Source organism: Mytilus galloprovincialis, chromosome 2, assembly GCF_965363235.1.
Source record: "Mytilus galloprovincialis chromosome 2, xbMytGall1.hap1.1, whole genome shotgun sequence".
Classification (NCBI taxonomy): domain Eukaryota; kingdom Metazoa; phylum Mollusca; class Bivalvia; order Mytilida; family Mytilidae; genus Mytilus; species Mytilus galloprovincialis.
Window position 1 is genome coordinate 45,334,036 of NC_134839.1, and position 26,799 is coordinate 45,360,834.

A 26,799-nucleotide genomic window follows, 5' to 3' on the forward strand; every position below is an offset into this window, starting at 1 on the left:
TAAGTTTCTGTCTGTCCATTGTCCTTGACCTCATTTAGGTAGGTCAGTGACTACTTGAAAAAAAAAGTTACGATTTTTTGTAATAACTACATTTGGTATGTGCGTTCCTTGCAAGGTCCTCATGCCTGTCAGACAATTTTTACTTGACCTTGACCTCATTTCATGGATCAGTGAACAAGGTAAAGTTTTGGTGGTCAAGTCCATATCTCATGCTATAGGCAATAGGTCTAGTATATTTGGTGTATGGAAGGATTGTAAGGTGTACATGTACAACTGGCAGGTGTCATCTGACTGCGGCCTCATTTTTATGGTTCAGTGGTCAAAGTTAAGCTTTTGAGTTTTGGTCTTTTTTTCTTATACCATATGCAATAGGTCAAATATATTTGGTGTATGGAAATATTTATGATGCTTATGTTAGTCTGGCAGGTTGTATTTGACCTTGACCTCTATTTTATGGTTCATTGCTCAGTGTTAAGTTTTTGTGTTCATTTTCATATGCTTATGAGCAATGTCATTAGCATGCATGAATGTTATAAAATGTAAATTATTTCATGATCTTTTACTTATATATTCAAACAAATATAAACAAATCATTTGTGACTTTTTGTCTTTTCATGGTTTAGTTATAATAATTAAATTTGTGTGTTTTGGTCTGCTTTTCTGATACTGTATACAAAAGGTATTCTATATTTGTGTATAGAATGATTGTAAGGTGTACATGTCCAACTGACAGGTATCATCTGGCCTTGACCTCATTTTCATGGTTCAGTGGTCAAAGTTAAGTTTTTAGAGTTTTGGTCTTTTTTTCTTATACTATCTATATGCAATAGGTCAAATTGTGTTTTGGTATGTTTTTCTTATACTTCAAGAAATAGGTCAACTATATTTGTTGTATGGACAGATTGTCAGCAGTACATATCTGCCTGGTATGGTTCATCTGACCTTGACCTCATTTTCCATGGTTCATTGGTCAATGTTTAGTTTCCTAACTTAAGTCTGTTTCTTAGATACTTTTAGCAATAGGTCAACTATATTTAGTGTTTTGAATGAATGTAAGGTGTACATGTATTTCTCGTTTGGTTTATATGACTTTGACCTCATTCTCTTTAGATCCGATCATTCAATCATGTTGATTGTATGTGATAGTTGTAGTAAAGCATTTTATTTAGGAATATCAACATAATATCAATGGTAAGTAAAGAAGGCAACAGCCTGTGCACTCCTGTTCTCTTTTACTAATTTGTACATAATTTAGGTCGTTAGTTAGCAGAGGGTGATACATTGATAAAAGTACATGATAAATGATACACATAATTTGTACAAAAAATTCTTTATTATACATTATACAGTTTGTAAAACCGAAAGTAAAGGCTATTAATTTTACAATATCAACATTGATAAAAGTACATGATAAATGATACACATAATTTGTACAAAAAATTCTTTATTATACATTATACAGTTTGTAAAACCGAAAGTAAAGGCTATTAATTTTACAATATCAACACATAACATAACATACTACAGAAAATTAATTTAAATATACAGAAGTCAATAATATTCACAAATTAATTACAACCTTACAATGCATAAAAGATAGTAGAAATAGAAATTTAGGAAACTGACATATCATGAAGTTAACTTGAACCATAACCTTTCACTAAAACTTATACAAACCACTGCTATAATGTTTTTAACTATTTAAACACCAGTACAAATTTACAATTTTTATCAAATATAAAAATGAGATGTGGTATGATCTCCAATGAGACAACTAACCATCAGAGTTAAATTGAAGTGGTAGTACAATGTAATAAAATATAGGCTGACATAGGACCTTCAACAATGAGATGAATCCATACCATATTGTTGGGTTCAAAAGTCGCCCGACATGAAAAAATTGCAACAATTTGAATGAAAAAAGTTGCATTCTAATTCATAACAAAATAATTTACAAAATACAAATATGACAGACGTGAACTAACAATCACTTTTATTATATGGACTTTTCTAATATATATATATCTATTAAAAAATTAACTAAATTGTTTAAAAATCATATCTATAAACAAAGTTCCTTTGCACTTATATGAACAAGTTTTCCTTTATCAAGGTATGTAATTCCTTGCTGTTATCCATTTGAACAATGAAAGGGAAGTTAAGAATTCATAAACAGATATTTTAAAGTTCAATATTTAGTGCATTTATACTTGAAAGAGATAATATGACTCAAGAGATTTTAACAGAAGTTTGAATGAATAACCTAAAACAAATAATATATATGTATTTATGACAAATATATTATCCTAAATAATAAAACTAAAAGGACAACAGAGTTTCACATATTGTTCATAAAGCATAATTGCTAAAGGGATATACATTTATGAACACAATGATAAAAGAGAGTTATTGCTGTATTATGCTTCAATCTTCATCTGCTACACTTTCATACCTAAAAAGTATAGAAATAAATTCCATTATAGGCATACTTGACAAACAAAATCATTTATCAATGATCATATTTCTATTTATCATATCAGTTTAAGTGAGGTTAGTTTTCCCCACTTGTTCATAGGGGGCTGCAAGTTAAATTTACTAAGTAAAAACCTGTTGTCTAAACTAGAGCCTACAAAGAGTCTGTGGTCTTGCTTGGGTCTATGCATATCTCTAGCAACAAATATTGTACACTTTAATTATCATACCTGAAGACACCTGACTATTTCATCTATGCTTACCTGTTTCAAGATCTGATCTTGCTGATCATTTTTGCTTTTTTATAATAATATTCAAAATAATATGCAATATTACACATTAATCTGTATAAATCATCACTTAAGGGAAAGAAATGAGTTGAGTGACAATTTCAGTACTGTGACTTGTAGATCTTGTCTTGCCTTTGCCATCTTGAAGATTCATTTAAGAGCAATAAGTCCTATAGAAGCCATCTGACAAATTTGATGTACATAAAAGTACTTTCTGAACAAAACAATTCGGTCCTGTCAGACTTTCTTTATTGATAGCGGTTATTATGATAACACAAATTTTAAAGTCAGCTAGGTATCAAACGCTCAAGCTCCTCCTATCTTGGCAAGCAATCTACCATAATATCACTGAGGCTGTGAATGCATGTTTGAATTGATGCTACCTTCACTTTATACCACAAACTATGTAGAGGGTATAACAGGACATGTGACTACATATCCTAGGATACTTTTTCTTACTTTGATAATCTTTTCCGCAGCTGTTTTAGTTGATCATTTTTAGAAATCAGCATCTTCTTTAAATTTCTAAATGGATTTGTTTGACTGACCTTCTTCTCCAATTCCTGTAAAATAATCAAATAATAAATTACACTCTGGGAAATGATATATATAACTATAGATCATAATTTGTAAAAGTAGTCACTATTTAGACAGTGTTAAACATGTTCTGGTCCCAGACCACAGGTTATTGTCCATTGATTTTCGTTATCCATGAATATAGTCCCTAGTATGGACAGTGTGTTAGTTGCCAATTCTTTTTATACCACTTCCAGTGTTCTCCCCAGGCCGTTTTAGCGTCGCGGTACCGCGACGCTATATTTTTTCACCGTGATGCTATAATAATTCCCGCGACGCTATAATTATTTTGAAGATGCTATTTTACTTGTCCTCAATTTTGAACTTTCATCTATTATGGATTATGATCATAAAAATTATATCACCTTTAATTGTAATCCCTTTTTTAGTCGGACACTAAAGGCAATTAAGAGATTAAATAGCCAGGTTTTAATTGCCCTCAGGGTGATAACTGTTTGGATGCGAATATCCCAAGCTGACACTTGTGACATGACTAAACCACGTGTCTGCAATTACCAATTTCGACATGGAAAAATGCAATCACAAAAACAATTCGAAATCTATGTTTTGTATTACGAAATTTCGAAGATTAAAACGATTTTTTTTTTTTTTTTTATTTTTATTCAACAACAAATTGCACTTTCCGCTGTTAACAATATACCTCACCAGTCCAGCATACCAGTGAAGAGTCCCTGTTTGTTAATACCAGAAATCCAGGTTTTTTTTCTGGTAAGCATCAATATATTAAATCAACATTAGTATTATAATCTAACAGCTAAGTTATAAAATAATCAGCAATGAAATAATAAACAAGTAAATATCAGCGAGATTTATTTGTTTACCTATACATATAAATAGGAAAAAATACTATTTGGATATCATCTAGCAATATAAATGATTTTTGAGTATAGTTTCCGGAAACTTTCCATATTTTCTCCGTTAACGTGTGCATTGTTTTTCTATCGAATAACTTCCTGGTTTGAAACAAAATTGTCACACCGGTTTATGCGACTTTAAAAATAGAACAAACAGTTGTGATATAGCATTATAACAGGTATGTCTAAATCAAAATTTATCAATAGTGTAAAGAAGATCAAGAGTAAGACTGGTTTCTTTTTCAAATCTTCTTTTTGTAACGGTAAATTGATATAAATAGCCTCGATATTAATCTTAACATGTGGCGGTGAACAGTAAAATTTATATTACTTCATCAGTTCCTGATGTGTAATTTTAAAAATTTATATCTTTAATTAAGTTCTTTCATTTATTTTTGCTAGATCATATATTTCTCAAACAAACAAAAAATTATTTCAACAATTTGAAAGCTTTTTCTAGGAAACAATTACAATGTGTAGTCTTACATTTTGCCTGTAATTTGTAACTATACATAAATTCTGCTTTAAATACAGCATAAACATTTATAGCTTCTGTTTTCTGTTCAGACATGTAGTAAGCTTTATATATACAAAACATTATTAATGTAATCAAATAATTTATTTCATAATATTGTTCATCATTAATTTTATAACCAAATACTAGATTTTTCAATGTTAGAATATTATTATCAATATTCAGTTTTCCAAAAAGATTTTTAATTTTACTAAAGAAGTCATCAAGAAAATGACATTTCAGAAACATGTGATCATAATCTTCAGTGGTATTGCAAAAATTACAATTTGAAGTATTGCAGATATTCCACTGTTTTAATAAAGTTTTACAAGGTAGAATAAAGTGTAACAATTTCCAACGAAACACTTTATACTTATTTTCTTTCAAATAATGGTGAACAAATTTCAATATATTACAGACTGAACTCTTAATATACTCAATATTTAACACTGTTTTCCATCGGTTAAAACCAACAGGAATTTGAATCTCATTCTGAATGAATGTGTTATAAATTTTTTTTGTTTCTAACTTGTCTAATGTTTCTGTATAATTACAATTATTCTTAATAAATAAAACATAATCTGTTTTTACTTGAGTTTTCTTTGAATTTTCTTGTCTTAAAATGTTTATCCATTCTTTTGGTAAAGCTTTCTTCAATTGAGAAAATTCTGACAACCAATTACATTTAATATTGAGTTTTTGTAAAATATATTTCTCTGATATGTTACCATTTTCATCTATAATGTCATTTACATATATGATTTTGCTATTTATCCAGTTTTGAAATATAAGGCTTTTTTTTTTAATCTTGATAAATTGATTTCCCCAGATTACTTGTTGTCGAATAGTTCTAAAGTTTTCTGGTTGCTCTATTTTTTTGTTTTTTACCCATGCTTTTAATATATTCAAATAAAATTCTGGCAGCTTATTTAAACCAGGAATTGAGTTAGTACCATCAATGTTCATATGAAAGATAAGGAAATTCTTGCCAAATTTATTAAAATAAAATAATGGTATTACTTTCCAGTTGGCAAAATCTCCATATATTAATCTTTTAATCCACCCAATTTTTAAAGATTCTATGTATTTATCTATGTCAATCATTTTTAAACCACCATCTAGCAATTCATAGCTTAATACATTACGTTTAACTTTTTCTGTTTCGATTTTTTTTTTTAAAAGGTCGTTTATTTGTACAACTCTCCAAAAAATACTTTCTTTCTCTTCCGGTAATCCGAGAGCTAGAATTTTGGTTTTGAGCTAAAATCAATTTTATACTTCTTTAAAAAGAGATCATAATTGGCTTAAGTTTATGTTTAATTCATTTAATGGATTAAAAGCGTCTTATTCATTCACAATTTTTTTGTCAAACAATGTTTATTCTCGGACTCATTTTCGTAAATGTTTCTACGGCCGCCATTGCACATTTTTGTGTAAACTACGGATCGATTCCGGACCAGATATGACAAAAATCCGCATTTTCACGATAATGACAACAGACGGACGGTAGACAAAAATATACCAATAGAGAAAACTACGCATTAATAGACTATTTGTTAGATAACTTTGTTGAAAATACGTATCATTTTGATGTAAAGATAAGAAACAACAGGGACTAATTCATTCAGTGCCATGAAACAATGAATTTCATAAACATGATAAAAAAAAGTTTTTAAATTGATATTTTTTTTTGCTACTTTTGCTTCTTTATCTTTACTTAATATAATATAAAAAAAATAGTTAATTTTGTGTACTAGATATTTAGTTTTGTATACAGGTTGCACTATAATGAACCATTCATTCATTTGACTTATTGTTGGGTAACTGAAAGCACATATTTATTTTTATTTGGCACAAGAGGAAAAAAATAATTCTGTAACTATAAATGAATAAAGAAAACATAAACTGAAACAACTGTTTTTGTTGTTATAGTTTAATTGTATTCTCAGTTATGAATTGAACAATATAAACTAAAACATATAAAGGAAATAGAGCAGCAACGCAATGCGACAAATGACATTAAAAAAATACAGTTATTTTTTTTTACGCAAAATGTGATGCTATCCAAAATTTCTGGGGAGAACACTGACTTCCAAATTTATTTCTCTATGTTTTATGCCTCACATAGCAAGTAAGGGGTTGAAATGACACTTTTGGGTCAATGAATTTTAAAGTAAAGTGGTGATTTGGTTCAGCTGAAAAAGGTTAAAAATTAGCACTTTGGAAACTGTCAAGAAATTTCAAGGACCCCTTTAACATAAAATTATCCATATTTTGAGTTAGAGCTGATGAAGTCTTCTTTAATTTTGATATAATTTGTACCAAAAGTAGTACAACACACTGTTAAAATATTATTGAGAACTCACAGGTAGCATTTTTTTAATTTGCATTTATTGTCTAAAAAAAAATGCACTGTAAGATAACTGTGGACTTGGACCGTCTGTAAAAGTTCTTGGTAAAGATATGTGTAAAAACTTTATTTGTTCTTTCTAACTTTCTTGTTTTGAGCACAAGAGCAATATACATTGACTAGAGAGTTACAGACTATAATGCGTCCTTAGGTAAATCTGTTTGCTATGTTAAATGATTGTAGATCACTTAAGATACTCAATCTTAACTGTGGTCCAATGAAGTATTTATTAAACTTGAGGCTGACTCCCTTTTTTTTAAAGACAGTTTTAGTACCTTAACTATATTCCTACATGGAGTCATATAATTGTCTTAAATAATTTGGAATGCAAGTTCTTATCTTCTCAGGGCACTCTATGTCCTTTCTTTAAAGAATTCAGGTTCTTGAATATAGAATATGTCATGAATGATTTTTTTTAATTCAATGAAGTAACAATAGAGTGGCTTAACTACATATTAGACATAACAAAAAAAGTTAAGGTTGACAACAGGTCTAGATGTAGAACAGGAACAAAAATAGTTTCCTTTTTCAATTACTGTAAGTTTAGAACTTATTGTGTGAATTAATTATTGTAATTTTAGAAAAAATCTGCATACAGGTATATTTAAATTATATGCAAGTTCTTATTATTGCTATACTCAACCAGTTGCATATTCACATTAATAACACCTCAAAATAATTTCTAAATTTACAGTATCTGATTGAATTCATTGAATTACCATAATAAATCATCTAGTTGATTTTTCTACTTATATACCTTTTGATCATGCAGTAGATTTTGTTGTACCTCTTCTATCTTAAGTTCTACATGAAAAACCTTAATGTTATTATTACCTTCTCAGCTAATTCTAGCATTTCTCTAATCCGTAATAATTCATGTTTAGTAGATACCAAGTCATTGTCCACATCACCAGCTGAAGGACTACTTTTCTTACTCTAAAAATACAAACAATACACATTTTGTTTTATTGACATTTGATCAACACTAGAAACCTTCAGAGTGTAATGAGCTGACGAATTAATTTTGTGTTATCTAGATAGTTAAGTTATATGTTTAAATATTCAGAACAGCTATAAGTTAAGAATAGACAGGGAAATTTACTCTGGTCAAATTTTCACATTTATGTAGATGCCGCAAAAACAAAGTGAAAATTACACACGCAATTAAAAAGTTTTATTACAATCAGATTTATTTCTTATATTGCTTATTTTGTAGGGTATATTTGTGTTAACTATGACAAACTAACCCTAAAGCATTTTAATTTGTGTTTGATTGAATGGTACTGCAAAGAACAATTAAATGGCTGTAGTTGTCAAAAACTGTACCTCCGTCTGCATAGGTTGTGAAAATATTTTGCTTTCTAAAAACAATAAGACAACTTTTTTTCATTTATTGACAAATATTCTGACAAAAATCATTAGAGGACATATAATAGTACATTAAGAAAAGTATGAAATAAAAATACAGCTACCACACAAGAAATTGGGACTTTTAATTATTTATAATACTCAAACTTAAGACTTTTTTCTTGCGAACTTAAAACTAATTACCTTTTCTAGCTCTAACTCTAGTTTTGCCATTTTCTCTCTTGTTTCTTCAAGTTCACTTTCTGAAACCTGTGAGATAGAATACCATAAATATTAAAGGAAGTTATCATCCAAAAATAAAAAGAATTCAAATCAGACAAAAGACATATTTACCCAACAGGTAATCTATAGACTAAATATGTTTTTACTTAAGTCAAGGACAATGACATATATACCAAAGGAATCTTTTGAACACTAGCCATCTATGAAAATAATTTATATTTTATTTTAAATTACAACATTCTTATGTGCCTAAAATTGGATATGAAAAATAAATACATTGTATATTCCATTATCAGTACTGAAACTCTTTGCTAAACCTCAAAGGACTTAAATGTTTTGACAATATTAGTTTCCAGTGAGGACAATTTTCATTACTGTTTTGACAAATTCTCAATAAGAAAATCATTAACTTTTCTATGTTGTAACATTTACCTTTCCACTTGATTTTACAGCTGAAGCTAGTTCTTGTATTGCAGCCTGTAAAAATGTGAGAAATATTGTTATTATATAATACATTAAATTTGTCAACAATGAAGCAGAAGTTTTAATTTAAAATTTTCATGCATGCATGCAAGAAACATATATATAACTAGAAGATGCCATCGAAATTGCTAGTATATGAATTGGATTTTACCTGTATAGATATACAATATTGGAACAGTGTAGGAAAATATAAAATTTATTTGTACCAACTTATACTTAATTAAGAAACAGACAAAAAAGCAAGGCTTGCTGAGTAAGTTGACCATCGAAATGAGGGAAAGGTCAGATCTCAGACAAAACTGCCAGTTAGATATGAAAACATTACACACGCCCAGGGTACAGGATTTTCTCACTGTGTTGAAGACCGGGTCACCCATTTGTGGTCTTCAGCTGTTATCTACTCTTTGGTCAGTTTTTTTTCTCTTTTGACATATGATATTTCCCATTTCCATTATCAATTTTAATACAAATAGTTGACTTATTTCTTACAGAATCTGATAAGAAAACTTAACACAAAACTCAATATTGACCAACAGACCATGAAAATGAGGTGAAGATCAGATAAATTAAACTAGAAAAACAGACATGTACACCTAAAAATCATTTGAATACAAATATAGTTGACTTAATTATTACTTGTAGTAATCTTAAATAAAGGGCTGCGCTTTAGCGCATGATACGCCCGTTGCTCTTTTAACTTGTCTTTTATGCTATAAATGAATTTATATGATCAACTAGAAATATATATACAAATCAAAAGGGATGTTACATTAATATATTCACCAAAGTTTCATAAAATCACCCTTTTTTAAGTATAAAAATTCATTACTTACGAAAACGTAAAATCTAAAATTTATAAAAATGGAAAGGGAGCTTATGTCAATAGATATAAACAATTTATCAAAGTTGCATAAAATTTTGTGAAAGTGTTAGTTATTGTCCCAAAATTGGAAAATCCCCCCTTTTTTAAGCATAAAAATTCATAACACGGAAATGTAAAATCTGAAATTTATAAAAATTGAAAGGGAGCTTACATCAATAGATATAAACAATTCACCAAAGTTTCATGGACATTGGTGAAAGCTTTTTTGAGTTATTGTCCGAAGTGTTGAAAATCCCCCTTTTTTTTATGAATAAAGCCCCATAAATCCAAAACTTAAAATCTGAAATTTATAAAAATTGAAAGGGAGCTTACATCAATAGATATAAACAATTCACCAAAGTTTCATGGACATTGGTGAAAGCCTTTTTGAGTTATTGTCCGAAGTGTTGAAAACCCCCCTTTTTTATGAATAAAGCCCCATAAATCCAAAACTTAAAATCTGAAATTTATAAAAATTGAAAGGGAGCTTACATCAATAGATATAAACAATTCACCAAAGTTTCATGGACATTGGTGAAAGCCTTTTTGAGTTATTGTCCGAAGTGTTGAAAATCCCCCCTTTTTTATGAATAAAGCCCCATAAATCCAAAACTTAAAATCTGAAATTAAAAAAAAAACGAAAGGGAGCTTATGTCAATAGATATAAACAATTCACTTAAGTTTCATGGAAATTGGTGAAAGTGTTTTTGAGTTATTGTCCGAAGTGTGGACGACGGACGGACGGACGGACGGACAGACGGACGGACAACGGTATACCATAATACGTCCCGTCTAAAAGACGACGGGCGTATAAAAACAGACCGAACCACAAAAACTTTAACACCATACATAGTTGACCTACTGTTTATTGTATCTGAAAATGGACCTAATCACATTGAACACTTAGGCCCAAGTCAAATGAAGGAAATTTTAAAAATTTAGAAATATACCATATATATCTATCTTATTACTCATGATGAATGGACAAGCGAATGGACAGACAAACTAGTGCACAGACCAAAAAAAACATAGTGCCTCTAAGTGGGGCATAAAAACTACTGTGAAAGTACTTTAATTTGTGGGGTACCAATTTTCGTGGATGACTTTATCCACGAATTTAAGTGTCCAAAGAAATAAAACAAGCATTGTCCAAATCAAGACATGGAAAGATCCCTAGGCCATCGGTATGTTTGACTACTGATATGATCCAGAGAATATATTGAATAATGCCAAATCTGAGAATACTTTAATAGCAGTCACAGAACTTCAACCGCATGCAGAATTATACCCATTTAATCTTTAATAACCTAAACTACAACTATTGATCTTTTAATTCTCATAAAAACTTTTTTCTGGTATTGATATGCTAGTATGATAAAGTGTTCATTTTATATCCTCATAGTTCTCGTATATATGGGAAATAATAATTTCATGCTGAGCTTGATTTTGATCAGAATTATTTTAAAAGTCAAGATGTGTTTATAGAATTTGTTTATGTTACTGTTTTCTTTAGGTGACATGTTTATGGCCTAATTAACACCTTTGATGGTCTTTAATCTGTTGATCACTTTATCATGGGTTAATTAGTGTTATCACTATGATTTACACAGGTCAATGTTTACTCTGCGTTTTGCATTTGTGACGATCTGCATTTTATTTGCGCCTATTTTTTCTTTCATTTGCACCGATTTTTGTTTTCATTTGTGTCGATTTTTTTACAGGTAAATTACAGGTGAATGTTTTTTTTCATTTATCCTATTATATTATATTATATTATATTATATATATGACTGTTGTCCTGTGCTCACCACGGGAGGTGGAAGTAGGATCTTGAGCAGGATAAGTCAATTTTAAACACACTATGTTCACATACTTTAAAATAAAGAAGCAAAAACTTTAGATAAAAGCACTCTGTTTATACTAAAATGACAAATTAAAACTATATTTACATTATTAAAATTCATAAAAACGAAATACATTAAAATCATAAATCTGTTCTTGCCGAGTAACACTAATCTAATATATTTATTTCTTGTGATTTAATCTCTTCTATTTTACCAATATACCTTCAATTTATAGAACATGTACAAGTATTTACTCACCTGTGTTAAACTGTAAATGCAATAAGGAGCAAATTTAAAAACGGCGCAAATGAAAAAATGAAAACGGCGCAAATAAAAAAATGAAAACGGAGCAAATGAAAGAATGACAATTTAAAAAATCGGTACCTGTTTACTTTGCAATTTCCTTCAATCCAGCCTATTTGTAACCTTTGTTTCTAAAGGCTTTAATTTATCAATTATTGATTTTTTAGAAAACTTAAATTCACGAACTTATACATCCACGAACATGTAAATATAGCTCAAACCACGAAAACTGATACCCTCGAATTAAAGTATTTTCACAGTAATTGAAAAGGGAATAACTCACTAAATATATCAATACAAAAAACACAAAAACACTAAAGACACAGTACAGAACTGAGAAAACTGAGCTTAAAACTGAAAGCTAGTTGAAATAAGCCAATTTAAACTAATAAAAAATCATGTATTTTTAAAAGACAAAAATATCAATCAGTACACATCCTTTATCAAATGGACTTAGTTAACAGTCAGAAAAAAAAATGTATCATGAGGCTTCAAATAATAAACTGACTGTCATCCCAAGAAACATATACTACAATTACCTGTCCTCCTAGTGACACCAACTTTTCTTTAGCTTTCATATTTTCATTCATTAATTTGTAATTTTCTTGTTCTAACTCTTCTATTTTCTGCAAAAAAATAAAAATATTCTGTAGCTTATTTAATCTAATCAATAATAAATAAAAATTGTTTTTGATATAACTGAAAACAATGTCAAACCAGAGTTAGCAACTGTTACATTTTATCATTTAAAGAAAACACTTTTGCAAAGGCAAGATGATTGGAGTTCAATGATCATTTGTTTTTCGCTTAACTGATTTATGACTTTATATATTTTTACACTACTGTTTCCTTTATTTATCATTCATTCTCTTGATCTTTTCAAAAATATAAAAATATGTATGTGATACCTTGTTTAACCAGATGCTCTGCAGGGCACAGCTTTATACGATTGCAGAGGTTGAACCCTGAACAATTGGGGCAAGTATGGACACAACATTAAAGCTGGATACAGCTCTGAATTTGGATGGTGATTAAATAGTTGACACAGACAGCCTAGGTTTCTGACACAAAATGAATGTGGTCTAATGATTTTTTTTTTGCTTTCAAAAAATGAGCAATTCACTTTGCTTTGGAATATTAATCCCCTTAAAAATAATTATTTAAAGAACTTTTCTTTTTAATTATTGAAATCTGAAATGAGAAAAATTGTACACCCCAACCCCACAAATTGTTATTTAGCCCCCCTTTTTTCCCCAATTTTTTCACCTCCCCCTTTCCCGTATCTCCAAAAAAATATCAATTCAAATTTCTATTGGAGTTTGCAACAATAACTACTCATTTCAATACATCATAAAATATTAAAATATAAAATTTCCTACAGTCATGGTTAAAATCAATAGTAATTAATAGTAACTTCTAAAAAATAATTACAGCTGGTCATCTCATTTCTTAATACATAATTTTCAAGTAGTGTAAGGGAGGTAATCAAACATAACATAACAGTATTCTTTAAATAGAATTGGATTACGTCCCTTACACTGCTTTTATATTGTCTAAACTGTCCTTTAAACAGAACAAGAGTGCACACACTGAAATGTCTCGCCTTCTTTACTAATCATTGATATTATGTTGAAAGTCCTAAGTATAAAGCTTTATTACAACTGTCACATAAACTTAACATTAACCAAGATAGCTAAACAAAGACCAATGAACCATGAAAATGAGGTCAAGGTCAGATGAACCATGCCAGACAGACATGTACAGCTAACAAAGCTTCCATACAACAAATATAGTTGACCTATTACTTATAGTTTAAGAAAAATAGACCAAAACACAAAAATTTAACACTGTGCAATGAACCGTGCAATTGAGGTCATGGTCAAATAAACCTGCGGGACTGACATATAGATCATAATATATTTCCATACACCAAATATAGCTGACCTTTGGCATATAATATTAGATAAAAAGACCAAAACTTAAAAACTTAACTTTGACCACTGAACCATGAAAATGAGGTCAAGGTCACATGACATCTGCCCACTAGACATGCACACCTTACAATCATTCCATACAACAAATATAGTAGACCTATTGCATAAAGTATGAGAAAAACAGACCAAAACACAAAAACTAAACTATAACCACTGAACCATGAAAATGAGGTCAAGGCCAGATGACACCTGCCAGTTGGACATGTACACCTTCCAGTCCTTCCATACACCAAATATACTAGCCCTATTGCTTATAGTATCTGATATATATATGGACTTGACCACCAAAACTTAACCTTGTTCACTGATCCATGAAATGAGGTCGAGGTCAAGTGAAAAATGTCTGACGGGCATGAGGACCTTGCAAGGTACGCACATACCAAATATAGTTATCCTATTACTTATAATAAGAGAGAATTCAACATTACAAAAATTCTGAACTTTTTTTTCAAGTGGTCACTGAACCATGAAAATGAGGTCAAGGACATTGGACATGTGACTGACGGAAACTTCGTAACATGAGGCATCTATATACAAAGTATGAAGCATCCAGGTCTTTCACTTTCTAAAATATAAACCTTTTAAGAAGTTAGCTAACGCCGCCGCCGTAGCCGCCGCCGCCGGATCACTATCCCTATGTCGAGCTTTCTGCAACAAAAGTTGCAGGCTCGACAAAAACCCTTGTTTCCCCCCTTTTTTGCCGTTATTTGCTACATGATTTGAGCCATATCCCCCAAAACCATTCCTTTGTAGTATGGAAACTTGTGGTATAACTTCAGAGAGATTTATACATTTAAAGTAAACTTAATTAATCCAGCCTTTCTTTGTAGTAAGAAACCTTGTAATATAAGAGAGATCCATACATCTTAACACAAGTTATCGTCTGTAAACTAGAAAAATGCTTCTTTTTGGCTTTTTTTTTTTACCCCTTATTCCTACATGTTTGGGAAAATTAACCCCAAACTCAATCACAGCCTTCCACTTTTTTTATGGAATCTTGTGGTACAATGTCAAGAGATCCATATAGTTACACACAAGCTATTGTCCTGAAACTAGAAAAATTCTTGTTTTTAGCCCCTTTTTGGCCCTTAATTCCTACACTGTTTGCCCCATAACCCTTAAAATATTTTTAACTTTGCCGTACGATTTCAGAGCAATTGAAATACTTATACACAACTTATTGTCCTGAAACTAGATAAATGCTTGTATGGGCCCCTAATTCCTAAACCTTTGGAACCATAACCCCCAAAATCAATCACAACCTTCCTTTTGTGGTTATAAACATTGTGTTAAAATTTTATTGATTTCTATTATCTTATACTAAAGTTATTATCCGGAAACAATCTGTCATTTTTAATTTTTGTGGTTGTATAAAAAGATATCAAGCATACCTTATAATTATAATTAATATCAATTCAAAATGAATTTTATCGTAAATCAAAACATTTTATTTACCATGTGTAATAATGACGTTCCTCCTGTTTCATTTAATGGTACTAGTTTAACATTCTTCAATACACTATTTAAATCGGTATCTCTTTTTGTTCCTCTAAAATTTTCTTCTTCAAATTCTGCAATGTTCTCTAAAAGGTCTCTACAATTTATAAACAAAATTTGTCAAATAATAAAGAGTTCTTTTTTTGTTTGTTCTACTTGCTCAAGTATTGGTGGAGACTTAAAATAAATAGAAACTAAAACAATAACATCTACAGTACATGTATTAAAAAAAAATCATTATACTTTGCCCACGATCTGTATTGTATTTCAAGGGTTCAAAATATTATGCATGGAAAGACATTAATGCAAGGCAAACCTTTATTTGATTACATTCACATCATTTTGACTCTAATGGATCTTTGTCTCATTACACCAAATCTCCTTTTATTTTTTTCAAATATCTACTATCTGAGATTTTAAACCAAGTTACCACATGACTAGAGATTTACTATCTGCTATCAAAGTTTTTTCTTGCAAGTAGAAATCCTTTGTGGAGATTAACAACAAGACTATTAACAGTATTCAAATGTGATGTATAAAATTGAGAATGGAAATGGGGAATGTGCCAAAGAGACAACCTGACCATAGAACAGACAACAGCAGAAGGTCACCAACAGGTCTTCAATGCAACGAGAAATTCCTGCACCCGGAGGCGTCCTTCAGCTGGCCAAACTGATATACAAATAAAATATACAAACAGAAAAAAGGGGATTTTATTAGAATTGTTTAATTATAATATCTACATGAAACCGCAGTGAAATGGCATTGATAATTAAATGCATGCCTTTAAAAGTTTAATCACTATAACTTACTTATTTTCTAATTCTGAAATATCTGCTGCAAGTTTAAGATGCCATTTCTCAGCTTGCTGAAACATTTGTCTCATACACAAAATGTTTGTATGAGAAGTGTTGATAAGTTCTGACTCCACCTCTCCTCTCACCACAGACAATAAGCCATCTAACATATCTGTCACCTCATCTATAGTATAAGTTGTCTCATCAAGTCTGTAAAATACAAGTTGTACTCAGTACATGCAGTAGGAACTTTTATAACTTAACAATTATTGTTACTATTAAGCTTGTTAAGGAAAAAAAAAATCAGAGTAAATATGAGAAGGGATGATATTCTGGTATTAGATCGATGTATTTGTATGTTATGATCTTTTATTATTGTAAAAACACTTTATGTCTCATGTGAGTTTACCTGAGAGAGTAATTTTCAATCAATCTAAGTATTATTTAAGTTACGTAAAGCTGACAATTTGTTCATTTCAAAAATAGGTACAGGAGATTAAAAAAAAATTTAATACACATCCAAGCTCATAAAAACGTGTGATTACAATTAATTGTTTTCTAACCATTTTAAATTAATCTTCATAAACTATAACAATGTATCACTTATTATTTATCATGTCATAAAACAACACAGTGGTCAGTGTCCAGAAACTTAATTACATGTGTATTGTCAGTATAACTCTTCAATCCATTTAAATCCCTAGCTCATTTTTTGACATATGAGTATAAGATAAAGATAAATAATGAATTTTGAATGCTTTTGAGTCAACCGGAGTGGAAATACATTTATATGGAACAAAGTTCAGGACCAGGTGAAAACTTCAACTCATCAGAAATTCCTAGTCAACGTAGCTAGTTCAAGACAACAAGTATTTGTGATAGATAAATAATAAAATTAGTAAAGTATTTTGATCAATATACCTTTAATAATACCTATATTCCTACAAGAGCTTACCTGCTAGTCTTCAATTCTTCAAAACACATTTCTACTGCTCTTAATCTCTGACCTCTTTGATATCTAGAAAATCTCAGAAAATTTAATATCTGAGCTGAATGGTGTTCATTTATACCCAACTTGGTATCCTACAAATAAAGAAGTCATACACAGTTACAGTAAACACTCAACAGCCAAATTTCATCGTTAGTCTTGCCCTGAATAATTAAATATAAAAAATGTAACTTCATAAAAAGTTTAAGCCTTTGAGCATGTTTAGATGTATAGTTTTTCTATGAATAGAATTGAGAACAGAAGTTCTCTTTACTAATTTGCATAAAATTTTCCCTTGTTGTTAATGTCATTCAGACTCTCTGGACTATGCCAATAACAATCAAAACCAAGGAGTAAGTACCCGGCCACATCCACTTGTATTTTTGTCCATCTCTGATGAGTTACATATGTACATTGTAAGCCTTTTTCAACTGATTTTTATTGTTCGTTCTTATGTACTGTCCCAGTTTAGGGGGAGGGTTGGGATCCTGCTAACATGTTTAACCCCGCCACATTATTTATGTATGTCAGTATGTGCCTGTCCCAAGTCAGGAGCCTGTAATTCAGTGGTTGTCGTTTGTTTATGTGTTACATATTTGTTTTTCGTTCATTTTTTTATATAAATAAGGCCATAAGTTTTCTCGTTTGAATTGTTTTACATTGTCTTATCCGGGGCCTTTTATAGCTGACTATGCAGTAAGGGCTTTGCTCATTGTTGAAGGCTGTACGGTGACCTATAGTTGTTAATGTCTGTGTCATTTTGGTCTCTTGTGGACAGTCGTCTCATTGGCAATCATACCACATCTTCTTTTTTATAAACAAAGACTAAAAAATCAAAGGACATTTACATCAAGAGTTATAAATAAGAAACAACACGAACTCCACTAAAACTGGGAGTGAAATCAGATGCTCTAGAAGGGTAAGCATTTCCTGCACCCAATACGGCACCTGTCGTGTTATTTCTCTGTTCAGTTCGGTAATGATGGAAGGTTATTATGACTGAGGAAGAATATCATATATATGATTTCTGACACACTTTTGTCATAATGGACTACATGTATACCAGAGACATATATATATACACATTTGTATATCAGTCTCTGACTATACATTTGCACTTATTTTCTTGTGTATTGTCTATTGCAATTGTGTGAAAATCAATGTTACTGATTATGCCTATAATGGGTCTTCTATTGCCTATTGGAAATAAAATTTATCTTATAGTAGAGAACTCAATAAAACATTTATTTTAAGCAGGAACATTGACCAATTGATACCAGAGGCGGATTAAGGGAGGGCCCACCCTTTTTGGGAAAAAATTTGGTTGCTTATATAGGGAATCACTGAATCGTGACTGGAGCGAGCCCCCTCTTAGGTCAGTCAGTGGGCCCCCACTTATGAAAATTTCTGGATCCGCCACTGGATACTGACATTATTTTTAATTTTATAGGCCAAGCTTGTGATAGTACCAGTTTGTTATGGGCCAAATATTATGGAGTCATTTAAGGTATCCCTAATGAGAGAGGTCTAAGTTTCTATTTTTAAACTGAATTTTCCCTAACTTTCAATGTCATTCAGACTCTGGACTAAACATATAAAATTGAGATAACTCAATAAAACATTTATTTTAAGCTGCAATATTGACCAATTGATACTGAAATTATTTTTAATTAATAATTAATTGCAACATTTTTATTGTCATTTGGCTGTGAAAGGATATGATATCAGAAACTATTCCAACAACAGAAATTGACCAGTTATATACATGTATTTAAGGTTTGGAAAATTAATGTACAATATAGATATACCTAAAACAAAGTTCAGTGGATACTACATGTAATACAACTGCAGAATAAACTTATTTATACTTTTGGTATTTGTTTGAATTTTTCTCCAAATGACCGTACTCCAAATGACCGTACTCCAAATAACCTTTTGACATCAAGCAACAATAACTGTTTAATTATGAAGTCAATCTTTTTTAATTGTCACAATTGTAATGCCAAAGTTGACTGGAACTTTGTGTGATCTTATGTAATAGTGGAAAAAATAGCATACATGTACAACTTGTAGAACTTTGTACAAGTGTAAATATATCTATTAAACAAGAGGCAGTCAGAGACACAGCAAACCTGATTTTCCTGCAGAGGTCAAACCCTGAACAGTTGAGCAAGTATAGACACAAAATTTAAGCTTAAACAAATCCGAATTCACCTTATCGCTATTTGTCCGCCATTACTGGATATCACACAGGTTCCAGTAAAATTTTGACGTGATGAAATAAAATACCTGACGCCACAATGGAAAAGTGATTGTTGTATACGTCAAAAATTCAAGCGGCCGGGTCAGCCGGGATTAGCTATAAAGTGTATTTGAAATGTGATTGAATATTTGATACAGCATGGGTTTGTGACACAAAATGTTGAACAGTTCATGAGTAAAATGCACAGACACAACTGAAAACACCATTTTTTAAATATTTCAAAAACCATTACTCCTGAGGGGTAAATGTGAAATGGTTAACATTTGGATGCTGCCTGTCATACATCCCCAAATCAAAAACCGAAATTTTCTTGGAAATCCTGCTAGATATGACAAAACCTTATGAACAAGTGTCATTTCTATAATACAAGTTGGTTAATTGTGTTATATTATGGGGGCGAAGTCCCCTATTACAGTAGAAAATTCAATAAATAAATAAATAAAAAAAAAATCTGGTAAATTTCCTGTATTTTTCATTGTACTAATGATCTCAAAATCATTCAAAATTTTTTTTTGGCGCGTTTTTGAATTTCCAGATCTGTGCACAGTGGCGGATCCAGCCATTTTAAAAAGGGGGGTTCCCAACCCAGAGTAAAGGGGGGGTTCCAACTATATGCTCCCATTCAAATGCATTGATCGGCCAAAAAAAAAGGGGGTTCCAACGCCCGGAACCCCCCCCTGGATCCGCCACTGGTGCAGAAATCTACTTCCGTGTCCGGTCTTGTTTGCATGAGACTTTGAATAAAATGTATATTTATCAGTCTAAGAAAGAATCTCAATACTAACTCATTTTTAAAAATTGTTTGTTATAAAAAAAACAAATCCCTAACAACAGAACCAAAATCAGAAACGTTGCGGTATTTCCGTTTCTCTTTTTAACGCGGTCTCACTAATTAGCGACAAGAAGAATAATTTTAGCGACATGAAGCGACAAGAAACTATTTAGCGACAAGAAAACATATTTTTTTTAATCAAAATTACAAATTCTAAATAAATATTAAATAATAAAAGAATATGCAAAAGAAAACAATTTTAGCGACAAGAAAGTTAATATTGATAGAAAAACAATTTAACATTTTTTTATCATTTATTTATTATGTATAACAGCAAGTATTACGTTTTACCCTGTCGTATTATGACATTACTTTTAATTGTGGTTTAGAAGTTATCAAAGGTATCAGGATTATAATTTAGTCCGCCAGACACTTGTTTCGTCTACATAAGACTCATTAGTGATGCTCATATAAAAATATTTATAAAGTCAAACAAGTACGAAGTTGAAGAGCATTTAGGTTCCAAAATTCCAAAAAGTTGTGCCAAATACGGCTAATTAGAACAATAATATATTTATCTTATAATTTATTTTTTTTAAATTGCGAAATACAAAGAAATGAAATCAAACAACAGGAAAACCAAATTAAAATGTGAATATTTTTCATTATTTCATTTTGTGTATTGACTCATTTAAAGATATTTATCATGTTTATGCATATTGATTGAAGATTAAAGGAAATTAATGACAATCTCGAGTTTTCAACAATTGTTCACTATTTACAATGATTGTATATTCTGGCGTGTGTAACTGTATAGTCCGGCTGAGGCGTGTGTTAATTTGATGTTATTGTAGCAAAAAAACAAGGAACATGCGCCTCGTTAATCTCATTTGATGTTCCACATTGTGTGTACTGTTATTACCTTAGGTTGAAGCCACAACCAATGTTGTTCCTATCAAGAACAATGAATTGTACTGTTAGAAAGGAAAGAATATTTTTATATTTTTGTTTCAATAAATCCATCAAAGGAAAGTTGAAAAATCATGTTTTTATTTCCATTTTATAGCGTGTGCATTTCATTTGCTCTACCAAGCTGACTGAAGCCATATATTCAATTTTTACTTTTAAAACTGCATCACATTGACATAACAAGAGTACAGTTGAATGAAGAGATTATATTCTATTATGCCCACTTTATTTTTATTTCCATTCGTTTATTCATACTCTGACTTTGCTGAAAACAGATACATACATTATCTTGAACATATTCTTTAAATTTAATTTTAAAAAAAAATTCACAATCCCTTTCTTCCTCACAAATGTTTACTTTCTTCATCTATCAATATTGTAACCGGAGAGCACAAATTTCATTACAAAATTGCTTGTCTCCACCGGGACTTGATTCCCGGGACCTCTGTGTTACAAGGCAGCACGTATACCGACTGAGCTAAAGAAAGCTCAGTCTGTATACGCGCTGCCTTGTAACACAGAGGTCCCGGGTTCAGTCCTGGTGGAGACAAGCAATTTTGTAATGAAATTCGTGCTCTCCGGTTACAATATGATAAAAAAATATATCAATTTATTAAAAAAATATTAAATGCATATTTTTTATTCATGTTTGATTTAAAAAAAAAATCATACAAACTTCGTCCACATTCATAGGTAATGCCTGCCTCATATTAAAGTATAAAGGTGGGTTTTTTTTATAGAGAGACAAGTGTCTTAGCTTCAATCTTCAATCTTTGTCGTGATGACAGAGTAATCTCTCTTGTAAATTATCCTCTCTTGTAAAATTATTAATCACTAATGTAGTTCCTCCTTTGTACTTTAATATATATTGTAGGTGGCGCTTTAAAAATATTAAAAAATTAATGTATGAAGCGAAAAAAAAAGAAAAAAAATTGTTACCGTAATCAGATAATTGAAATGACATGAAAAATTTAAAAATATTAAAAATTAAACGAAATTTGTATCAAATTATCCACTAAAACGGTTTGTTTCCTCTATGTACTCCGCTAATAGTTGAGTGATATTTTCTGCATTTGGCAAATTAATTGTTAATAAATTGTCTAAATCTGTTGGAAATTGTCCTGTTATGAAGTAGATTTGATGAAATAATTTGTCTCTGGCATCTGAATACAGATCACATTCAAAAAGGTAGTGTTGTACATTTTCTTTTTGTTTGCAGTGATCACAGGTTTCCGAGTTGATGTGCTGGTTTATTATAAATTGGTATGCATTTAATTTAGAATAACCTGTTCGTAAACTGTTAATTATGTTGTACATTTTTTTTGACGGGAAGTCTTTTTATACTTTATTTTTAACTTCAGGATGAAATCTAAAATAATGACGTCCAGTATTACTGTTTTCCCATCTGCGTTGCCATTTTTTTGTTACTGAATTTCTAGCAGCTTTTTTTTACATCTTGTTTTGTAAATACTATGTCATCAACTGCTAGTGTTTCTGCTTCTTTTGCCAGGGAATCTGCCTCATCATTTCCTTTTATGTTAGCATGACCTGGTGTCCAGTTTAAGTTGATTAAAATTCCATGTTCGTTTAAATTTTTTATTTTTCCTTTGATTTCGTTAATGGTTTGATGATAGCTGTCACTTTTCCAATTAAGAGTTAAGATACCTAATGCGGTTTGACTATCCGAAAATATAGTTAAAGTATCTATTTGTGTTTTTGAAAAAGTCTGAGCATAGGATACAGAATCACAAAATTCAAAGGGATGAGATTAAAAAAAATTGACATGACTGTGACAAGACAAATTGAGCATTTAAAATGCACAGGCCTACGTCACTGTAACTTAAAGTTTATTTTTTCTCCAGTGCTAGTTTTAACTCAATATACACGGTCTTGTAATTACCATGTTTTCTGCAAAAAAAGATCGGACAGCAAGTTGTGGATTGTGGACGGATGCGACGAATGTGAAACTCCGCATCAAACGGAAGTTCGTATTAATAAAGAAAAAAGTCAATGTTATTCATCTTTTATGCATAAAACTATCAATAAATATTTTACCACAAAATTATTAAGATAAACTATCTGTCATTATAATTTATAACAAGTTTTCATTTGATCGAAATGAAAAATAAGGTTTTATTTATTCACTGCAAAATGGCGGCACAGGGTAAAGAAACATGTGCCGAGAAAAGAAAAACATTCAGACCCCTTTTTAAAGCCATAATGTCACAAACATTTCACAAATCATCCTTAAATTATCCCGTTATGCGGTGTATTTCATTAAATTTCACCGATCTTGCTCTGAAACACTGTCTGACAGTACCATGTGGTTATGAACGTTGGACGTGTCCTTTCGTTTTTTGTTGACATGTCAAACAAGATCTGCAGTCACTATAAGACTAGCATGGTTGTTCTATTGATTAATAGCCAGAAAAACATTTATTTAATCTCCACATAGACAGTATGATCCAAGCACAGGGGTTCGTATGGATTGTAAACATTGTAATTGTAACAAACCCCTGTGATCCAAGTGTACATGGACAGTTTTGGGAAATCCCTTTAAAGGGGACGATCACAGGAGATTGAAAGACTTGGCAATAAAGGTGTATAATTCTGCCAAACTCGAAAGAAGCTCTACTGTGATAGTCAAGTTAGGCACAATTATACACCTTCATTGCTAAGAATTCAACTCATGTACGATCCCCATGCATTATTTGGTAGGTCTGGCCTCTGGGTTCTATAGGTCTGCATTCCATCCCCGAACACATTAACACCCTGCATGTTTGCTCCTTGGGTCTGTTCGCACTGTTTTTTTTATTAATATACCAGTTGATTTATTTTACGTCTTAAGTGAACTTTAGAAACTTTTTACTTTTCTTTCATTTTGATTAATTTTAAATTTTTGATATTTTTTGTGTGGGTTGTACATTCTTTTATATTATTCTATTTAACCGACAATCAATGTTTTCATTTTACACGCCACTGCTCAGAAATTGTATTTATGTGATTGTATATTTTGCTTTTACCTTATGTATCTTATTTTTTGTTTATTCATGTTAAGCGCTTAGGGTAATTTTTCAAATTATATAATGCGCTATATAAATATTGTATAATAATAATAATAATAATAATAACTTTACATCATTAAAATGTAATTTCGTATTGGCTCCTTAGATATAGATTTTGAGCATAAAAGTAATATATTTATATTTTCATAAATAAAATTAGATATTAGGCAGCAACCATTTGATTTTCTGGGGGGGGCAGTGATCTGGAAGGCTTTTTTTCTCTATGGGCCCAGGGCCCCTCAAAATTAAATTCAAGGGGCCATTTTAAAAAATAATGGGCCATGTTGTCAAATGAATGGGCCATTTGAATTGACTACAGTGAAAAAAAAATTAAAAAGTGTATATCTCGACAAAGAGATGGTGGTACTTTATGATTCTAAGGCAGCAACCATTTGATTTTCTGGGGGGGCTATGGCTTTTTTTGAAAAAAAAGTTTGTTTCCAGTTTTTGGAGAAAAAAATAATTTGTTTTGAATTCTGAAAAAAAAAATTGTTTGTTACCCCTTCAGCTGCCACTATATGTAATGCTAAAATTGAAAGAAAAAAATTGTCTCGACTTGTCGCGAAAAAAATAGATTGTTTTTCGCCACAGGCGAAAAAAAAAGTTTGTACAGAAAAAAAAACCATAGCCCCCCCCCCCCCCCCCCAGAAAATCAAATGGTTGCTGCCTAAATAATATCATGGATATTGTGCCTGTGATTTTGTTATTTTAATTTCAAAGAATGTAAAATAACTTCTTCCAAACCAGACAATATTTAAGATAAACTTTATTTACAATGTTTCTACTGGTACTGTTGTCTTGTTCATGTTCATGGTTTTTTTTACATTAAATTTGGGTCTTCGGCGATACCATCCTTATTCCCGACGTTCCGTATTAGAGGACGTTTCTGGCATTTCCTCTGCACTTCTTGTATTATTATAACTTCATCACGATGACAACAATAACAGTAGAGAGTATCATTAATTGATAAAACAAAACAACAATTCGCTGAAGGCATGTTTACAAAATGTCAAAACAAGCCAAAGACCAAAAAGTGACAAGGACAGTTAGTCGCCTTTTATGGAGACAAAAACTATATTCATAAAAAGGCTTTGTGGTTTTTCAATCGAAATAATAGCTAGCTGAACTAACTGAAAAAGATAATGATTAGAGACAAATCTCCTCTGTACTAGCCAAATTTTACAAATTTAAAGTTCTAAAAGATCATAGCATGAATGATGATTAATTACGTTTTTTGGGTAATCAGTTACACCCCATGGTTCTTCATAGGAAAATGCCTGAGACGTCCCAAAAATATATAGGTGCTCCTATCATTGGAGGAACATTACACAGTTGTGTACACACACATGGCGGCAAGAAACACGATCGGAAATCAATTTGACGATATCTAAACGTAGCGAAACAAAGTGAAATATACCGTGCTCCACGTGGGCGCTTAAATAAGTCACTCTATGCGCAATTTCTGGTCGATATGCGCTATAGGCGCAGGGCACACGTCCTTCCCGATCACTGGGGTGGGGGGGGCTATGAATTTTTTTGGAAAAAAAAGTTTGTTTCCCCCTCAGCTGCTACTATATGTAATGCTAAAATTGAAATAAAAAAATTGTTTTCGACTTGTCGCGAAAAAAATAGATTAGGCGAAGAAAAAAAGTTTGTCCAGAAAAAAAATCCATAGCCCCCCCTGAAAATCAAATGGTTGCTGCCTTAGATAAATTTCTCTTCAGATGTACAACATGTACAATGTATTTATAAAAATGTTTAAATGAATGTCACTCAATTATTAGCTCACCTGTCCCAAAGGGCCAAGTGAGCTTTTCCCATCACTTGGCGTCCGACGTCGTGATCCGTCGTCGTCCGTCATCGTTAACTTTTACAAAAATCTTCTCCTCTGAAACTAACGGGCCAAATTTAACCAAACTTGGCCACAATCATCATTGGGGTATCTAGTTTAAAAAATGTGTGGCGTGACCCTGCCAACCAACCAAGATGGCTGCCATGGCTAAAAATAGAACATAGGGGTAAAATGCAGTTTTTGGCTTATAACTCAAAAACCGAAGCATTTAGAGCAAATCTAACATGGGGGTAAGGTAGCACTCCACAGTTAGAAAATAAAATTAAAAATGAGCCACAATATGTTTTATCATCTCCTATTCCTGGATTTCTAATACATTAACCTAACTGTTTGTATTGTACATGTGCATATGTATGTACTCAGTATCTTCCATAGATTTGATT

At 31.1% G+C, this 26,799-nt stretch overlaps 2 protein-coding genes across 5 annotated transcripts in view; one reads left to right on the forward strand and one right to left on the reverse strand.

The window, feature by feature from the left end:
- Positions 1 to 1,427: 1,427 nt before the first annotated feature.
- LOC143063670 (leucine zipper transcription factor-like protein 1) lies at positions 1,428 to 23,474 on the reverse strand. The gene is made up of 10 exons (XM_076235954.1): positions 23,400 to 23,474; positions 17,463 to 17,590; positions 16,523 to 16,717; positions 15,669 to 15,807; positions 12,759 to 12,845; positions 9,160 to 9,204; positions 8,689 to 8,754; positions 7,972 to 8,073; positions 3,222 to 3,325; positions 1,428 to 2,452 (listed from the first exon to the last, which is right to left on the reverse strand). The coding sequence occupies exons 1-10, from the start codon at positions 23,472 to 23,474 to the stop codon at positions 2,425 to 2,427; spliced, it is 969 nt and encodes a 322-aa protein (XP_076092069.1). The 3' UTR covers positions 1,428 to 2,424.
- Positions 23,475 to 23,636: 162 nt separating this feature from the next.
- Positions 23,637 to 26,799, forward strand: part of LOC143063672 (uncharacterized) — a 45,558-nt gene continuing 42,395 nt past the window's right edge. For all 4 annotated transcript variants that reach the window (XM_076235967.1, XM_076235969.1, XM_076235968.1 and 1 more), the window contains exon 1: positions 23,637 to 23,663. In XM_076235967.1, coding sequence (XP_076092082.1) covers positions 23,651 to 23,663 — 13 coding nt within the window. In that variant the 5' untranslated portion in view covers positions 23,637 to 23,650. The remainder of the gene's footprint in view (positions 23,664 to 26,799) is intronic.

Bases quoted from the DNA above. Each gene is read 5' to 3' on its own strand.
- LOC143063670 (XM_076235954.1), bottom strand. From the start codon at position 23,474: ATGCGGAGTTTCACATTCGTCGCATCCGTCCACAATCCACAACTTGCT. The intron at 15,808-16,522 runs GTAAGTTATAGT...TATAAATTGTAG, and splicing joins ATTTCAGAATTAGAAAATAA to AGACCTTTTAGAGAACATTG. The intron at 3,326-7,971 runs GTAATAATAACA...ATTATTTTACAG, and splicing joins TGCTAGAATTAGCTGAGAAG to GAATTGGAGAAGAAGGTCAG.